The sequence below is a fragment of the Eufriesea mexicana genome, unplaced genomic scaffold (assembly GCF_001483705.2).
Source record: "Eufriesea mexicana isolate 0111107269 unplaced genomic scaffold, ASM148370v2 scaffold325, whole genome shotgun sequence".
Taxonomy (NCBI): Eukaryota; Metazoa; Arthropoda; class Insecta; order Hymenoptera; family Apidae; genus Eufriesea; species Eufriesea mexicana.
Genome location: NW_016908500.1, coordinates 1,643,270 through 1,661,227, shown reverse-complemented (window position 1 = coordinate 1,661,227; position 17,958 = coordinate 1,643,270). Strand labels below are relative to the sequence as shown.

At 29.9% G+C, this 17,958-nt stretch overlaps 2 protein-coding genes across 2 annotated transcripts; one reads left to right on the top strand and one right to left on the bottom strand.

Annotated features, from left to right (window-relative positions):
- Positions 1 to 72: 72 nt before the first annotated feature.
- Positions 73 to 3,121, bottom strand: Daxx (Daxx-like protein). The gene is made up of 4 exons (XM_017912115.1): positions 3,058 to 3,121; positions 1,717 to 2,905; positions 920 to 1,648; positions 73 to 828 (listed from the first exon to the last, which is right to left on the bottom strand). Exons 1-4 carry the CDS (start codon positions 3,118 to 3,120, stop codon positions 173 to 175), a joined length of 2,637 nt encoding a protein of 878 aa, XP_017767604.1. The 5' UTR covers position 3,121; the 3' UTR covers positions 73 to 172.
- A 1,615-nt stretch (positions 3,122 to 4,736) lies between these two features.
- Positions 4,737 to 17,161, top strand: kto (mediator complex subunit kohtalo). Its single transcript, XM_017912145.1, has 12 exons — positions 4,737 to 5,438; positions 6,051 to 6,763; positions 7,082 to 7,862; positions 9,119 to 9,444; positions 9,649 to 10,180; positions 10,270 to 10,863; positions 11,172 to 12,886; positions 12,974 to 13,399; positions 13,473 to 13,944; positions 14,031 to 14,296; positions 14,390 to 14,551; positions 16,943 to 17,161. Exons 1-12 carry the CDS (start codon positions 4,895 to 4,897, stop codon positions 17,159 to 17,161), a joined length of 6,750 nt encoding a protein of 2,249 aa, XP_017767634.1. The 5' UTR covers positions 4,737 to 4,894.
- The last annotated feature ends 797 nt before the right edge of the window (positions 17,162 to 17,958 follow it).

Genomic DNA, 17,958 nt, shown 5'->3' with positions numbered 1-17,958 from the left:
CGTAAAAAATTTATTTAGTGTAATATATCAGTATACTAATACAATGTTGCTAAATTACAAATTTTCCGTAAAAAAATTATTACGTTCATTTACCGCAATCTGTTGGTCATCTGTCATTTGTTACTTTTGCATAACAGTGATCACGATGAATTACTTTAAGTCTTTCTACGAGTCATTTAGGTTGTGACATCGATGAATTCGTTTTTGGACGTTGTGAGGTACTTTCCTCTCGTTTTGAAGGTAATACTATAATTTGATTAGACTGAGAAATTTGTAAAGTTGTGCTTTTTTGTTTTGTTTGTGATTTTTGTATCTGATTATCGGTGTTTATTTCCTGATTGGCAGGTACATTCGATGATAAATGTATAGTTGCAGATTTTGCATTTTTACCAATTACTCGTTGCGTAGATATGATTTGACCACTTTCTAATTTGGTTACATTACTTGAATCCACAGGTTTAGTATTCAGTCTCACATAATTGTTTGTAATATTTTTTACGTTAATTATGCTGTTACCTGCTGGTATTACAAATGTCTTGTAATTACCTTTCACAATAGGAAGTACCTTAGATCCAATCTGAATAGTTGCACACTGACGAAGAGTCGCGTTTTCTTGTGTAAGATCTATTATATCCTTATTAGTTAATGTCTTTGATGTATTTTCACGTTCATTATATTCGTCTACTTTCTCTTGTACATCTTTCCACGTAACCGGAGGTTTAGCGAAAGAGCGTACTCGTAACAATGGTTTTTCTACTGTTTCTTCTTCCTTATCCTTAAGTAGCTTATCATCCATTGAATCTTCGTTCATAATATTAGGTTCATCCTCTACAACACACATACATAATAAAATCTAAATGTTTTTGTTCATTCTTCAATGATTAATTCTTTTTCATCAATATTATGTTTGTACACTAACCTTTTGTTCTACTGATAGAAATTTTATTCTGTGTTATAGTTGAAAACACTGTGTTAGATGAAGTATTTAAATTTGATGTCGTATCAGATGATGATATAGTATCATTTTCCATTTTTGACTCTGAGTCCAAATTACAATTATGATTAGATATATTTACAGTATCATTTACTTTTATTAATTTTACATTAACATTACCACTGCCTTTTAATCTATCATTGATCTCAGTTGGTTGGGTTTCTTCTATTTCTATGATATCAGGATCACTTTTTTCTGCACTAGATTTCGTTTTTTTATTTATATCATTTCTAGATACATCACCTCCATCTATACTATTTTCATCTTCGTATGAACTACTTTTATCTTTATCTATATCAGAATTTATATCAATCTCACTAACATCATCATCTTCATTATCATCTTCATTATCATTTTCATTATCATCTTCATTATCATTCTCTACACTATCTTCATCTTCTTCATTCTCTGATGATGTTCTGGAGTTGGTAATTGTATCTTTCATTTCTTCCTGTTTCTTCACATATTCCTCAAATACATTTAATAATTTCTTCTCCCCAACTCTCTTATTTTGCACCAACTTTTCAGCTAATGCCATGTCCTTCAATGCAGGATCATCTTCTGTATTTTCAAGATATAAAGAAAATGTATCCCAATAATCATTGCGTCTACATCTTTGCAAATATTCTCCCAAATCGATAAATGCTTTCTTTGCTATAACAAGTAACACATATAAATACTAAAATTACAGTATTAATTTTAAGAAAATTTTAATAACCTACCAATTTTGTGCTGCTGTTTGTTGTCCAAACCTAAATTATGTAATTCATTACATTTAGTAACACACTTCAAAATATCACTGTAATCGGGAAAAATTAGTGCTTGCATAAAAGCACCAATTTTTTTCACCTTATTCCGTTTTGATATTTTTGAATTAATGAAACTTGTAATAGCATGATCTACTGCAACAATTCCAGTTGTACTGAAGTGCTTTGGTCGTAGGTATTGTCGTTCTGCGTCAGTATTTTCTCCAGTATAGTCACAGTATTTATTATAAAGTTCCACCATACGATATTTATACTTTTCTAATTTGATATAATTACTATTATTTTCATCATCAAAATTTATTTCCATTTCTTCTAATTTTTTTATACGCTTCTCGCACTGTTCCATTGCTTTTAATATTACATTAATTTTCTTTTGTTTAGAGAGATTTGCTTCCTGGTTTTCTTCATTTCCTGTATTAGTTAACATTATTTCATTATCACTGACTACATTATTAATCATATGTGACATATTTGAACACATTGCTGTAGGTACATTTGAATTATTATTTCTATTTAATTTATTTCCACCAGAAATACATCCTTTATCATTTAATAACAAAGTTGACTTTCCTTTACAGCTACTTTTCATTTCATTCATGACTTCAGCAATATATATAAATAATTTACTTTTACTATTCATTATATCATTTCTTTTCTCATTCAAAAAATTAATAAAAGCTTCGGAATTAGCATATATAGGATCCAACTGTTCATAACGTCTCTTTAATTTATTAACAATAATTTTCATATCTTCAGAACGATCTTTTTGCAAACATAAACTAATAAACATAGGAAATATATCTTGTTCCACAGAAAAAATAGTTTTTCTTTCTTTTTCAATCAACTTTGGTTTTAATAATGTCTTATTCTCTTCCATTCCTTTTTCTGCTTCTTTTCCTGATTCTTTTTTTTCTTTCCTTGCCACATTACATGTTTTAATATTATTTTCTATTTCACACACAAACACTTTTGTATGATTTTTTAAATATGAATCATCATCACTATTTATTGCTGATAATTTTCTTTTTATTCCACGTTCTTTCGTTTTTTCATTACCACTTGAAGAAACTTCCCTTTTTACATGGGAATTACGAATGTCCTCTAACATTTCTATAACTGCTTTTTGTTTGTGATCAGTTTTATTCTGAAACATCACATAACTTTTAAACTTTCAATCACATTCAGTTCATAATATTTGTAACTTGTTAACAATAAGCAAACAATATTCATTGCTAAAAATTTATAAACTACAAATAACATAATTATATGGATTCGAATTTAACAAAACACACAAACCTGTTTTATATTTTCATCATCATCTGATGAAATACAAATAATCTCATCTTTTTTGCTTTCCATATTTAATATTCTGATTTAATAGAAAAGTTACACTATATTACAATGGATGAAATCTATCCTAAATTCTATAGAATTTATTTTACTGATAATAAATGTCACACTGATAATTAAATCTATTATAATTACATTAAAACCACAAAATTCCATATGCATACTAGCGTTTATTTAAGAACACTAGTTGTTATTCAATGTACTGTATATCACTTTATTTTTGCTTCACCTAGAAGATCCATATAGACTGCAATACAATCACTGGAAGGATCGTAGCTTGAAAGTCTACCAACTATCGTTGAACTGCGTTTCAACGATCAAATAATGACGCCAAATGATCACAAACTAACTTCATTTAATTGTGTGTATATATATATATACATATATGCATTTGTGGCATCAAGTTAAGTGAATCAATGTAGACATGAAATTTCATAGTTCGATATTCTACAAGTCTGTTAATTCGAAACTTCATTTAATTGCATACATGTATATTGGCATCAAGTAAAATGAATCAATGTGGAGATGAAACTTCATCGTCCGATATTCTACAAATCTGTTAATTCAAATTGGCCGATTTTAAAATGTAATTAATTATATATGAGCAGTTGCTTGACTATTAGGAGTGTTAATAATTATATCCCTGTCTGTATAATCCTTACCACTTAACAATATAGACAAATTTGATAAAATGAACTTGAAACTATAATTGATTTTCTAATTAGATAGAACTTCCAACTTTCAAAAAGTTAATATAACATGAAGCAAAAATTTAAAATATTTGCAAAAACAAATAATTTGAAGCAAAAGAAACAATTAGGGATTTTACTTTAGGTGTGTTATTTTAATCGCGCAAGTTAAGTATTGTTTCGAAAAATTTATCAAAACTATCTATATGGGAAAAATTAATAAAAGACTAAAATACCTATTTCAATTAACTTTTGGATAAGATAAGATTTAGTTAAGACCCTGTAATAAAAACAATTAGTTATAATATTTGAAAAATAAAATATAATATAAAAATGATTTTAATAATGTTAATCGATTATAATACATAGATTTCACGTAGGTTTATAAATTTTGTTATTAATTCTTACTATTATCTAGGATGAACTTGACCTTATTTCTATGTTGGAACCTAGAGATTTTCTTATAGCATTGTTTAATCTGCATAACTAGAAATTTTTAAATAATAACTAGAAAAAGTTAATTTGCGTATATTACTTCATTTTCAAATAAATATTGTACATAGCATTTATTCTTATCCTCTAAAATTTGAAAACAATGTGTTATTTTAATGAAAGATATATTTATGTATGTATTTTGTTCATTTTAACTTCTTGATTATTTTCGGGACTAACATCTTCTATTATCAATTTGAATTTTTTATTTTTTCCTTTATTATTAAAATATAGAATCATCTACTAATTGTCGAAAAACATTATGATATTAATAATATTATCTTGAAACATTTCATTATTTGTTTAATCTGTACTAATTGTTAAGATTCCTAAATATAATAATTTAGTGCGAATTACCTAAATATATTGTGTGCTTTCAGGTTCACGATTTTGACAACGACACGCCATCTAGAAATCGTTATATGAGTAGTGATTGTATCGTTGCGTTTACAGTACTGGACAATTGTAAATATGTCATTAGCGAAGGTTATATGTGGTACGTAGCTTCGAAAATGAACTCGTAACTTTAAAATCGTTTCATTCTACTGTATACTTAAACAATGCCGATAGTCGTCTGTCGATTTTGATAATTTACTTACATCATGACGGGAATATTGTATGAGATGAGGCCACTAAAACGGCCCAAATTAGGGCCGCCTGACGTCTATCCTCAAGAACCTAAACAGAAAGAAGACGAACTTACTTCTACAAATGTTAAACTTGGTTTTGCTACAATGCCTCAGATGTCAGAGGAATTTGGGACCGCAAGACATTGTAATGTTACTGCTGCCAAAGTAGGAGCATATTTTAATGCTATTTTGGCAAAAAAGGAAGAGCTCTCTACAATGCCAGACACAGCTAGGAAACGACAACAGATTAATCCAAAGGATAATTTCTGGCCAGTGACTGCAAGGACAAAAAATGGCATTGAAGCATGGTTTAAGGACTTGTCTGGGTGTAAGCCATTGATAGCTCTTGCTAAAAAGGCTCCAAATTTCAATAAAAAGGAAGAAATATTTATGATGCTTTGCGAGTACCAAGTACCAATGTTAAGAGCAGCCTGGTTCATTAAACTTAGTTCTGCTTATACAGTAGCAGTTTCAGAAGCTAAAATAAAAAAGAGGCAGTTACCTGATCCAACTACAGGTAAATGAATATTTAATTCAATGATTTTTAATTTATTGTAAATAATATGTATAGCAGATTAAGCAGACTAATTTAAAGTATTAATGTTAAGGTATTGGGATAAATATATGCTTTTTTTTAAATATAAAATATAAATCTTTAATTTATAAAATAGCTAAATTATTCCCAACAAAATTATTTTAATATTTTGTCAGTCAATTAAATAGATTTAATTTTTGCATGTTTCTTAATAAATGATGTTTTAGTTTTGTATTTTATTCTAGATACAGTAAATGGTTATGATATACATTATTTTCACATTTCATGTTATTAATTTTTTAAATTCTAGGTATCTTATAAAATTTTCTGTTCAAAATATTTTTATAGACAACCAAATATAACTTATTTAGCATTCAAATATAATAATTATTACTTTTAAAAGACAAATTTATGTAGAATGAAACTAAGTTATCATGAAATTATGATAATATAAAATTATCATTTTTATGAAGTACATAAATACTAAATATTTATATCATTTTTTGATATTTATATAATGATAATCTTTTATGGTTATTTATTTCTATAATATTTTTAATAATATTTTGCAATTTTCTTTGTTTCTTCTTACAGAATGGACAGGAACGCTTATTAAATTCTTAAAGGATCAACTTTCAAAGCTACAGGAATATTATCACATAAATAACCATACAACAAATAATACTAATACTATTGGCATTACAAACAATTCTTGCAATGGGAACAACACTGGAAATAACAATAGTAATAACAGCAGTAACAACAATGTCAGTAATAGTGCTAGTAATAATAATGGAGTTGTTAATAATCAGCCAACTACACCAAATTCAAATAATCAAATAACGATTGGAAATGCCATGAATGAGGAACATAAATTAGCATTGAAACAGTGGCATTATTGTGTACAATTGGCAAAATATATGTTTGAAGAAGGATTATTAGATAGACAAGAATTATTACAATGGATTTTAGAATTATTAGATAAAATTAAATCTTCTCCATCAGAAGATGGTATTTTGAAACTTCTGTTGCCATTGGCACTACAGTATTTAGAGGAATTTGTGCAGTCTGAATTACTAGCCAGGCGTTTAGCATATTTGTGTTGCCGCAAATTGGCACATATGTGTAGTAATGTGGAAACAAATGGTAATCCACAAAGTCCGTCCATAAATAAAAGTGATGTTAATGGTGGAAAAGACACTGCCAATGCTAGTCAAGTTCAAAATCCATTAACTACTGCTTTTAATGACTATTTGTCTTGTCCACATCACAGAGATGTAATTTACAGTTTGTCAACAATAATACAGGTAAGACCTACTTTTTATATATTACTACATTTAACATGTTTCATGACAAGAAAAAAATAAACATCTGAGCAACACTTTAACTCTGTGTGACAAAATTATATTCCAATATTTAATTCAAGAAAAGTAACATTTGTAAATTCTAACATTTTGATTTTTTTTATATCTGCTTTCTTTTAATACTATAGCAAAGAGTGTTTTTGTTCTACGAACTATTATTGATAGTTTACCTAGCATGGAACATCTACATATAGCAATAAAATTGTGCTAATTTATGACAATTTATTAATGCAATGTATAAGAAGCTTAATTTTCTGCCAGGTTATTACATTAGAGTGCCCAACTGCATTAGTGTGGAATAGTGTTGGTGAAGGAAAAGCTCCATCTGTATTAAATGGTTCTCCTTTAGATTATTTATCATGTCCTCCTACTGCTTTACCATGTCCACCTGTAAGTGCGACTAATCCTACAGTAAAACAACTGAAAATCGCTCAAAAAAACATTCGAGCAAGATCTCAAGCTGCAGAAGGAAAATGGTCATGTGATAAGTGGCAGCAAAGCAGCGCTGGAATAACAACTACTAAAGTATTGGCTGCGTTAGATGCCTTAGATCGGCATAGTTTCGATAGAATGGATTCTACTAATTCATTAGACACTTTATATGCTAAAATATTTACATCACCGCCGAAAGATAATAACAATGAACGAGATACAAAAACGGAATATAATCCACAACAAGATTCTGCTGTGGTTGAAATTTTATGCGAGTGGGCAGTAAGCGCTGAAAGGTGGGGAGAACATAGAGCCATGGCAGTTGCGAAGTTGCTGGAGAAACGGCAGAGCGAAGTTACTGGAGAAACGAACGATAACGATGATAAAGATAGCATCTGTAGTAATGGAAATCCACCTGTGCTACCGATCTTTCAGTCATTACTTATGAAATTTTTGGACATGGATGCCCCGGTACTAGATAATACAACAACTCAGTCAAAAGTTCAGTTTACGAATTTGGTTCACTTATTTTCAGAATTAATTAGACATGATGTATTTTCACATGATGCATACATGTGTACTCTTATTTCAAGAGGCGATCTCATACAAGGTAGGATAAATAGATATTCAATTATCACTGATTGACTGTTACTTAAAGCAAAGCTGTTTCAAACATCAGTAAATATATAATCTATAATAAAATTTGATACCTAAATTTGATATATTTAAGGAATTTAGATGGTTTAAAAGAAATTAATAGTTAGAAATGTTTCTATCCACGAAGATACCTTTTCTAGAATATTTTTATAAAATTTTTTAAAATAAAAGAGTTAGTAAAATTAAAAATTTTTAATTTCCAATGCATTTTTCTTAACAGAATACTTCTGAACATAATACTAGAAATATTCAAAAAAATAGTTTTAAAAAGTAGTAATTTTATGTTATCTTTATTATAACTATTTTATTCATATTCATTAAAATTTTCTTTATGTACATATACACATATATATTGTATTTCATATACATATATATTTTGTTTATACACATGCACACACACATGTACATTTAATTGCTAAATATATATAAGTATAAGTTTAATTAAATATTATTTTGTGGAAAATTATTTCTCAAATTCATTAAATCACAGCAAGATTTGTAAATATATTTTACAGATCAGTTGGATTAAAGAAAATAAAGTTTATATATCATACATTGTATATTTTGCAGAACCTTACTTTAAGAGACATGTCATATAAAAGTGACTGTGTCAAGATTATTTACTTCACATTAAATACTAAAAATACTTTAACAAAAAAAGATTTCAAAGTAATAATTTTTTATCTCTCTGATTTACTCCATCAATATTTTCCACTTAAGTAAGAATATTCAAATAAAATTAAACTCTTTTATATTAAATTTAATACTGTTTATTATATCATATAAATTTTTTTTGCTTCAGGTAATATGCAATTTTATCATTATTAAGTATATAATAAATTTAAGCATCTTCAATCTCTCAGATACACTAAAGTATCTTCAATCAAGGATGAAGTTTTTTTAATTAGTTTAAGGATTTATTACATAAAAAAAAAAAAACTAGATTTTATAATGATCTAATATCTGTGAGCCGTTCAATACAATATCTTTAAGATATAATTTTATAATTTCTTAGATTATTCAGTTTCCAAATATTTAAACATAATTTATATTAAAATCTAATTCTTAAATATTTAAATATTGCTCATATTGTAATATTCAAATATTTGTTCAGATTTCGACAATATGTTTCTCATTTTGAACTTTCTTTGATCTTTGCCATAATTTATTGTATTATATTGAAAATATAAATTTCACTATTTTGTTTAGGTCCTGTGGCTAGTAAACCTGGAACTCCAAGTAATCGGGAACCAATTGATGAAGATAGCCTGTTTCCTGGAATAGATTTAAAACCAACAAAATTAGAAGTACCAGATCATGGACGAACAATGGATTATGATGACAGTAAAATTGATGATGATTTAGATAAATTATTACAGCATATTAAAGAGGATCAACAGAATAGTATGGATGCTCCTGATAGTCCCAAAGAAGATGCACTAGCTGGGCATGGTACCCAAGAAGGATTAGATTCAAAAATACCATCAAGTCATAGTAGACATCTGTTGTATACAACGCATTTTCCATTACCACAAGTAAACATTAATATTCAATAAACAATTTTATATGAAATTTAATACGTTTATTGTCACTGTTAAAGTCACTGTTATGTTAATCAACATAAAATGACGTATCTCCTGTGTCAATGTCGATTTTTCGCTATCAATAAACGTGTTAATAATACAGTAATACAACATTGGCATAACATGACACTAACATAAAAAATATTTTATTTTTAGGACGAAACATGTAGTCAACATGACTGTAATCAACGACACGTGCTACTATATGGGGTAGGCCGTGTTAGAGACGAAGCTAGACATATTGTTAAAAAAATGACAAAGGAAGTATGTAAATTATTTGGAAAGAAGTTTAGTATTGATGTTGCAGAAGGTGGAAAAGTGAAGAAACATTCTCGGAGTGAATTTAACTTCGAGGCAATTACACTAAAATTTCAAAATCTCAGTTATTTTGATCAACATGTAGTAACATGGCAATGTGCAACACAAGTTATAGAAATGTTAAATACATTTGCGCTAGCTGGTTCATCTTATTTGCCGGTTCAAGAACATGTAGCTTTTTTATTTGATTTAATGGAATTAGCGTTAAATATATACGGTTTGATAGACGTTTGCATTCAAATATTGAAGGAACTACCAGAAGTTGAAACACAATTGGGAGTTAGAAATAGTCAACTCGTTAGAAGTTATACTACAAGTTTAAGTCTATATGTTGTAGGAGTATTAAGAAGATACCATTGTTGTTTGTTGTGTAAGTATTATGATTCCAAACAAAATTCATTATTTGATGAAATCCTTAGTTAATATGAATTATAATGATAATTAACTTGGTTATTTCAGTGTCTCCAGAACAAACTACTGCTGTATTTGATTTACTTTGTAAAGTTGTAAAACACGTATCCAATCCTAGTGATTGTAGTTCTGCTGAACGATGTGTATTAGCGCACCTATATGATCTATATTCGTCTTGTTCTTTGTTAAAAACAAAACCACATGGAGTAGAAGCATTTAGTAATGCTTACCCTAAAATCCGAACTGCTCTTTACAGCACATTACAGCCAACAACGTCAAGCCATGTGTACAATTCGCAATTTATGGTAGACGTGTTTACTAGTCCAAGGCGTGGAGGAAAAATTGAGCCGCAATGGGCTAGACAATTGAACGAGACACCAGCTAATCGTTACAGTTTTGTTTGTAACGCAATAGTTGCAGTTTGCAGTGAAACAGATAATGACAAATTAAATGACATCGCGATAACGTGTGCAGAATTAACAGCTTGTTGTAATGCACTTAACGCCGAATGGCTTGGAGTCCTTATGGCACTTTGTTGTTCTTCAAATAGCTCTGCCTTTTACATTGATGTATTAAATCAAGTTGATGTACAAGACTTAAGTATACATAATTCTCTGGCTGTATTTACGTCAATTTTAATTGGTAAATTTTATGTTCAATCTATATTTGATAATTTTATATTAACAATTGCTTTATAATCATTATTAACAATACATTTGATCTTAAGATCTTAGAATCTTTTAGTACATTTAAAATTTTTATACTTATAATTTATTTTTATAAATACATTATTTAATTAATAAATAATATATATGTATAAAACAAAATTTTAGATATTATTTACTATTTTATGAGTAAATGATAATAAATTAATATAAATTATTGTTTGAAAAAGTCTATCAAAAGACTTTTGATCAATTAAATATCAAAATATTACTTTTCATTTGTAGCAAGACATTGCTTCTCCTTGGAAGATTTTGTCGTGCATATAGCACTGCCATCCTTAGTAAAAGCTTGTAATGAGGGTCGCGGAGATGCAGATATGGAGGCTGAAGCAGGAGCTCGTTTAACCTGTCATTTGCTTTTACGACTTTTCAAAACCGTCGAATGTCCTCAACCAGCTCTGTATTCTGTGAGCACAAGCCCTCATCCCCTTCCAAATGGAAATTCTAGGGGTTACAGTATAAAATTAAGTTGTGATAGACACTTGCTAGCAGCTGCTCACAATAACATCAGAGTCGGTCCAGTTTTGGCTGTACTTAAAGCTATTCTAGTTGTTGCTGATGCAACTGCTGGTAAACAGCCACCAAAGAAACCAGATGTGCCAATGAATCATTCAAATAAAGCAGGAGGACCAGCTAGTGTTGGTGTTGGTGTTGGTGTGACTACAGGTGGACCAAGTGAATTGTCTATCAGTCATATTTTAGGTACCAGTGATATTCTGGGAGGTGGTGATGACCTGGGACTAGATTTACCAATATCTTCATCTAGTAGCAGTGCTGGAATGACTACAGAAAATGTAAAAGGATTGTCAGACTTCGCACAACATGTTCTCAGACAAATCTGCAGTCAAGAGTGGGTATTAGAAAGATGTTTACAAAATCCAGAGGAACTTTGTCATCCCGACATGTTACTCGATAATATGCTGACACCTCGTCAAGCTCAACGGTTACTTCATATGATATGTTATCCTGAAACTTCTACCGATGCATTTATTGACCAAAAAACTCATATAACAAACATTTTGGAGAATCTGGAGCAATGGAGTTTAAGAATGTCATGGCTTGATTTGCAACTTATGTACAAACAATTTCCTCCAGGATCAAATGATCTTTCACAGTGGTTAGATACTGTTGCTAAAGCTGCAATCGATGTGTTTCAATTGAATACTATATCTAGTAAACCAGATAAACGATCTGGTTCGATATGGTTAGTCGCACCTCTTGTTTCAAAATTACCAAGTGCAGTGCAAGGTCGAGTTTTAAAAGTGGCGGGTCAAGTATTAGAATCCGGTAATTGGTCAAAAACAGCTACAGGTCGAGAAAGAAGTAGATCGAAATCACCATCTCTATTTAATCATCAACCATTCCTCTCGTTAGTACTCACTTGCCTCAAAGGTCAGGACGACCAAAGAGAAGGTCTTCTGATGTCTCTACATTCGCAGTTATCGCAGTTCTTGAACATCAGTAAAGAAGAGAAAAATTTCGCTACCGAAGATCCTAAGACGAGAGAGGTATTACAAGACGCATTGCAATTGAGATTTAGTCTCGTCGGTGGAGTTTTCGATACTATACAAAGAAATACGACTGCTACCACAGACTGGGCTATCTTATTGGTTCAGCTGGTTAGCTACGGTGTTATAGATTTAAATAATAATTCCGAATTGTTTACCACTGTCATAGATATGTTAGCAACCCTAATACATTCTACTCTAGTTTCCGATTCACAATCTGAAAAAGATGAAAATAAGAAGCATTATCAAAATTTGATGAAAAAATTGAAGAAGGAACTTGGTGATAGAAATTCTTCCAGTATTCGATATGTTAGACAATTATTACCACTGCCAAAATTGACAATGGAAGTTATAACGTGTGAGCCAGTTGGATGTTTAACAGATACCAAAGGCAATAAAATAGCTGGATTTGATAGTATTGATAAGAAACAGGTAAATACTTGGTATAATATTACAATTTAATAAGAAAGTATAGCATATAAAGAAAAATAAATGATATAAAAATATATATTAAATTAGGGTTTACAAGTATGTGATTCTCAAAGAGTATCTGCATGGGAAGTATTAGAGGGCCACAAAAATCCTGCTCCGATTTCTTGGGCTTGGTTCAGAGCAGTTAGATTAGAACGTAAACCTCTTACATATCAAAATGCCCATAAGCTTTTACGATTTCATACACATAGTCAAATTAGGCCACCTAGTCACTATTTGGATCCACCACCATTACCACCAGAAGATTTAGAACCAGATAAGAAAGAATCAGAACCAGGCAAAGCTGATACACCAATGAGTATTGATTCTCCTGGAAGAGTAACAGGTAGTGTTGGTAGCAGTGGAATTGGTAGTACTATTACTAATGGCAAAGGAAAAGCTATGAAAACTCGAAGACATAGAAGGAATAAAGGAGCTGCTACACCTACTACACCTGTTTCACAGCAAATTCAGGTTTCTTTCATTCTACTTTATTTTATAAATTATTTTTTGTTTTTTGTCTTGATACCTTTTATATGTTTTATAGCAACCACCAAATCAATTGCAGCAAATGGCATTTGGAAATCAACAAGTACCTGTTAATCAACAACCTGGAATGTTTACTAGTCAACCACCACAACATCAACAACCTTGGTATACCAATCAACAAACCCATACACCAGCTCAACAATATGCATATGGACAACAGTTACCACCAACTCCAGTTGGTCCTAGATATGATAGACCAGGCATGAACAATCAATCAAAACAAGCACTTTCTCACATGCTACGTTTACGATTACCGTCCAATCAGTTAATAAGCTCCCAGCAGCAACCAAATGCTGCACCTGTTGGTGGACCTGGAGCATTCCAAGGAATGCAGAGACAACAATTCATTAGACAACAGTTAAGAGCCCAACATGGGGGTCCAAATATAAATCCACAACAAGGAATGTTTGCTTCACAACAACAACAACAACAGCCACAACAACAAGGAATTTATACTGGGATGCAACAGGGTATATATAAATTGTTATTTGTTACTGTAATAATTACCTTGGAGAGTATAATACATAAAACTATTATGAATAATATTTTTTGGTAGGAATGAATCAAAACTATGCGGGATATGGAGGTCAACAAATGATACCACAGCAACAACAGCAGCAACAGCAACAGCAACAAGCGCCTCAACAAGCACAACAACAACAACAATTATTACAGCAACAGCAACAGCAACAAGGTTTAATGAATCAGCAACAGAATATGATGTTTTCTAATCAACAACAGATAATGGGACCTCAAAGGGGACAAGAGTATATACCACAACAACGTATGCAACCTGGAGCTGCGAGACCGCCATATCTTCAGGTGTCGTTTAAGAAAAAGAAAAATAAATAAAATGATTCTAGCAAAAAGGTTTTTATTATGAAGAATTGAAAAATTATTATTTATAATTTTCAGGCTCCAAATGTTACAATGAATACAATGGGTCCAATGGGAGGTGGAGTTCAAAATCAACCAGCACCACCATATCGACAAACTAGTGGAAAACCTGGTACAGTTGGAGTGACAGGTGTAGGTACTACTAATGTTGGTTTACAGCAAAATCAACAGTTCCAACAAGTAAGTTTATTGAACTATTTCGTACATTATGTTTGTCACTATTATTAATAAATATTTCAAGTAATATATTTTAATATAAAATAGAATAGAAATGTACTTTAGTCACTTTGTTCTAAAATCGACTTATTTTTTTCTGGTTATTTCAATAGAGGCTGTATCTTAACATTAAAAACAAATATAAATTGGAGGAACTTGAAAAAATAATGCACTTTTGTTAGTTTTTGACAAAAACAAAATATTTTTAAACTGCAGAATGTGTGGACTGTTGCCAGTGGTTTTGAAATATGGTGTCATAAAAGACGAGGTTATGAACATCTTTTATCTGTACAATAATTGTCGTTCGGCCTTAGTTTTCGAGATGAACAAAATTGTTGGTCCATCCAACGAACTAAGTAAAGTAGAGGTAAGAAGTAAGTAAAGTAGAAGAAATAAATAAAATGTTCAAGTCATCGATGCTGAAACTATAATTAAGTAGCCGCTGGACGAATGGAAGAACGAATTTATAATCGTTCTGTATTAAGGATTCTTACAAAGAAGTAGCTCTCAGTTTTCTAGTCTTTGGGAGTATATACAATTATGTATTGATTCTTTCTTGCTCATACGTCGATCAAGTGCAGTTCTGATCTTAATTTCTGACTCGTCTCGTTGAGCGAATTATAGTACATTAAACTCTACTTGGATGCATTACGTCGGCAATAGATTATGTCATCTAGTGTTTCTATAAACATACCGTAGTAACTAACAAACGAGTGTATACAGCGGGTGGTTAAAAAAAAAATTAGTGTACATGCTTATGTGGTCACACGCCTTATACCTAATTAGATGATATTAATTTAGGTTAGGTTAGTTTGGATTACTATTTCAGCTGTTGTGCCGTCAAGTAGCTTGCCATGTAAATTGACAGTCAATCAACTGAATCATTAAAATTGAGTAAATTTAATTTTTTTATGTATTATATATAGTAACAAGCGATTCCCTGAACACGTCTATGACATGTACAGGCAGAGTTCAACATAGTTGTACCAACAGTTTTTATAAATATCTCAAAAATTAAAACTAAGTGACAATTATTGATCAGATAAAAGTTGTTCACCATCTTAACCTCTATAACATATTTCAAAATTATCGGACTTAGTTTATATATTGTGCAATTTTTACAAATTTTGTTTTTCGTCAAACACTAACAAAAGCACCTTATTTTTTCATATTTCTCCGATCTATATTCTTTTCAGTTATTCTTCCAAATAGGATCCGCCGTGGATCGATATGAGATTTGGAGGGATTAGAGGAGAGACAGAATAGGTATCAAATATAAAATTTTGACTTTAGAAATTTAATAGCTTCTAAGATATTAAATTTGGCTATCTCTTATTTCGTCGCTTGCAGTTAGATGCAAGTGCGACACTATACATATTTAGATTGGATTATAATAAGATATTGCAAACTAACATTAACCGGCTAACAAATTAAAAATTTTATACAGAAAGAGTAAGCTCATTTCCTATGGAATCCCTTATAGATTTTTGTATTGGTAGACTCAAAGATGTATCGCAACTGAAATATTCTACCTTAGCAGAAATGTTCGACGACGACGCGAGAGTTATTATACACCAAAGATATTATATTAGGTGATGGTTATATAATTTCCAACATTTCTTTATTAATATCTTGGAAATTATGAAATTCCCAAAGTTAAAATTTTATATTTAACATCAATTACCCCCCTCCTCTTTTCTCCAAATTACATGTCGGTCGGCTGTCAATCAGCTCATTCAAAAGAATATCCTTTTTTCTTATAATATTAAAATGCAGCCTCTTTTGAAAAAACTGAAAAGAATAAATTTAGAGCACAATTACTAAAATAAATTTTTACTTACGATAAAAATTGTTTTATTTTGCAAAGTCCGATTTATTTTGACTGTATGACATACTGTAACTGTAAGAAAGTTAATAGTGAAATGTTTGTGTTAATTTTAGTTAATTTTATAGTTAATTTTATTTTTATTTAACTTGTGAAGTGCTATTGCAACCTTATTGATCATCTGTGTCTTTTAATATGAACTTTAGTGCACATAAGCAATTTTTGTCATGCTTAATGCAATGATTTATATGGAAAAAGACAAGTGATCAAATGGATATGTATTTGTTGATTACTATTAACTTTTATGATATCCAGAATAATGAAATTGCGTCTGGAGTATTTGTGTATATTTACTGCAATATTAAGCAAAGAAAAATTTTGTTATCCATTAAAATATACTGTTGAAACACTAAAAAAAATCTTAATATAATAAAATCTGTTCATCTGCTATAATTTTATTAGTATAAAAATGATATTTATAAGTGTTAGGTTCATTTTATGTAAATAATTGTAATTATTTGAATTATTAGCAACAGGCAATAAATCAGCAACGTATAAGACAACAAATGCTTGCAATGCAACAACAACAACAACAAGCACAGCAGCAACAACAAGCACAACAGCAGCAACAGCAACAACAGCAAGGTAATGCAGGTGGACAACAACCAACTCCACAATTGGTAACACATTTACAACGACATTTGAGTCAACCACCACAACATTATCAGCATCAACCACCGCCTTATTAGTAATTTAATATGTATATAATTAATTAGTATGTTGTATAATTTACATAAAGTGTGTAAATCTGAATCACAAGAGTTACGTAACTTAATTTACAGTATGAATGTGTAAAGTGTGCCATGGCAGAGGCAATAAAGTGAAAGGAATTTCAGAAAAGCATTAAAAGCTATTTCTTTTGTTTCTACTGTTTTTAACATTAATATTGTGTATACTATACAAAGTAATCTACGGTAATTTTTTAGAAATGTTTTGTAATTCCTGTATTCTCAAATCAAATAAATTAAGATATAAATTCTTCTTTTGTAAGATTAATAATAAATTAGAAATGAATTTATTGAAATTAATAGTAAATTTAGGTATTTAAAATGTTTAAAAAAGACATTTAAAATATTTGTTAAATTATTATGCCCAATTTACCTCTCTTTATCTTCAAGAATAAATATAAATACTAGAGACAAATCAAAATAATCTTGTTGAATAATATAAGAACTGAACTGTGTAATATGAATAATAGCTCAAAAAGAATTTGTGGTGCATCCAAAATGGTTTGCTTGTTTTAAAAATGCACCTGTTATTTACAATGTAAGACTTTTCATACTTGACTTGTATTGTTCGTTTGCATATTGTTATCTATCATACAATAACATTATTTTAGTTAAAACATGACTCCATCTTGTATTATTTCAATGGTGGAACTTGGTTTCCCTGTTTTTTTATGTATACCATAGTAATAGTAAACACAAGTAATTTTTCAAGAAATAATAGTATTCTAATTACTGTTAATGTTGCTAGTTCATGATTC

Excerpts from the sequence above, each read along its gene's own strand:
- Daxx (XM_017912115.1), bottom strand. The coding sequence starts at position 3,120 with ATGGAAAGCAAAAAAGATGAGATTATTTGTATTTCATCAGATGATGAT. Across the intron at positions 2,906-3,057 it reads ATGATGAAAATATAAAACAG|AATAAAACTGATCACAAACA; the intron begins GTTTGTGTGTTT and ends GTGATGTTTCAG. Across the intron at positions 1,649-1,716 it reads CAAACAGCAGCACAAAATTG|CAAAGAAAGCATTTATCGAT; the intron begins GTAGGTTATTAA and ends TACTTGTTATAG.
- kto (XM_017912145.1), top strand. The coding sequence starts at position 4,895 with ATGACGGGAATATTGTATGAGATGAGGCCACTAAAACGGCCCAAATTA. Across the intron at positions 5,439-6,050 it reads GTTACCTGATCCAACTACAG|AATGGACAGGAACGCTTATT; the intron begins GTAAATGAATAT and ends TTCTTCTTACAG. Across the intron at positions 14,552-16,942 it reads AAAATCAACAGTTCCAACAA|CAACAGGCAATAAATCAGCA; the intron begins GTAAGTTTATTG and ends TTGAATTATTAG.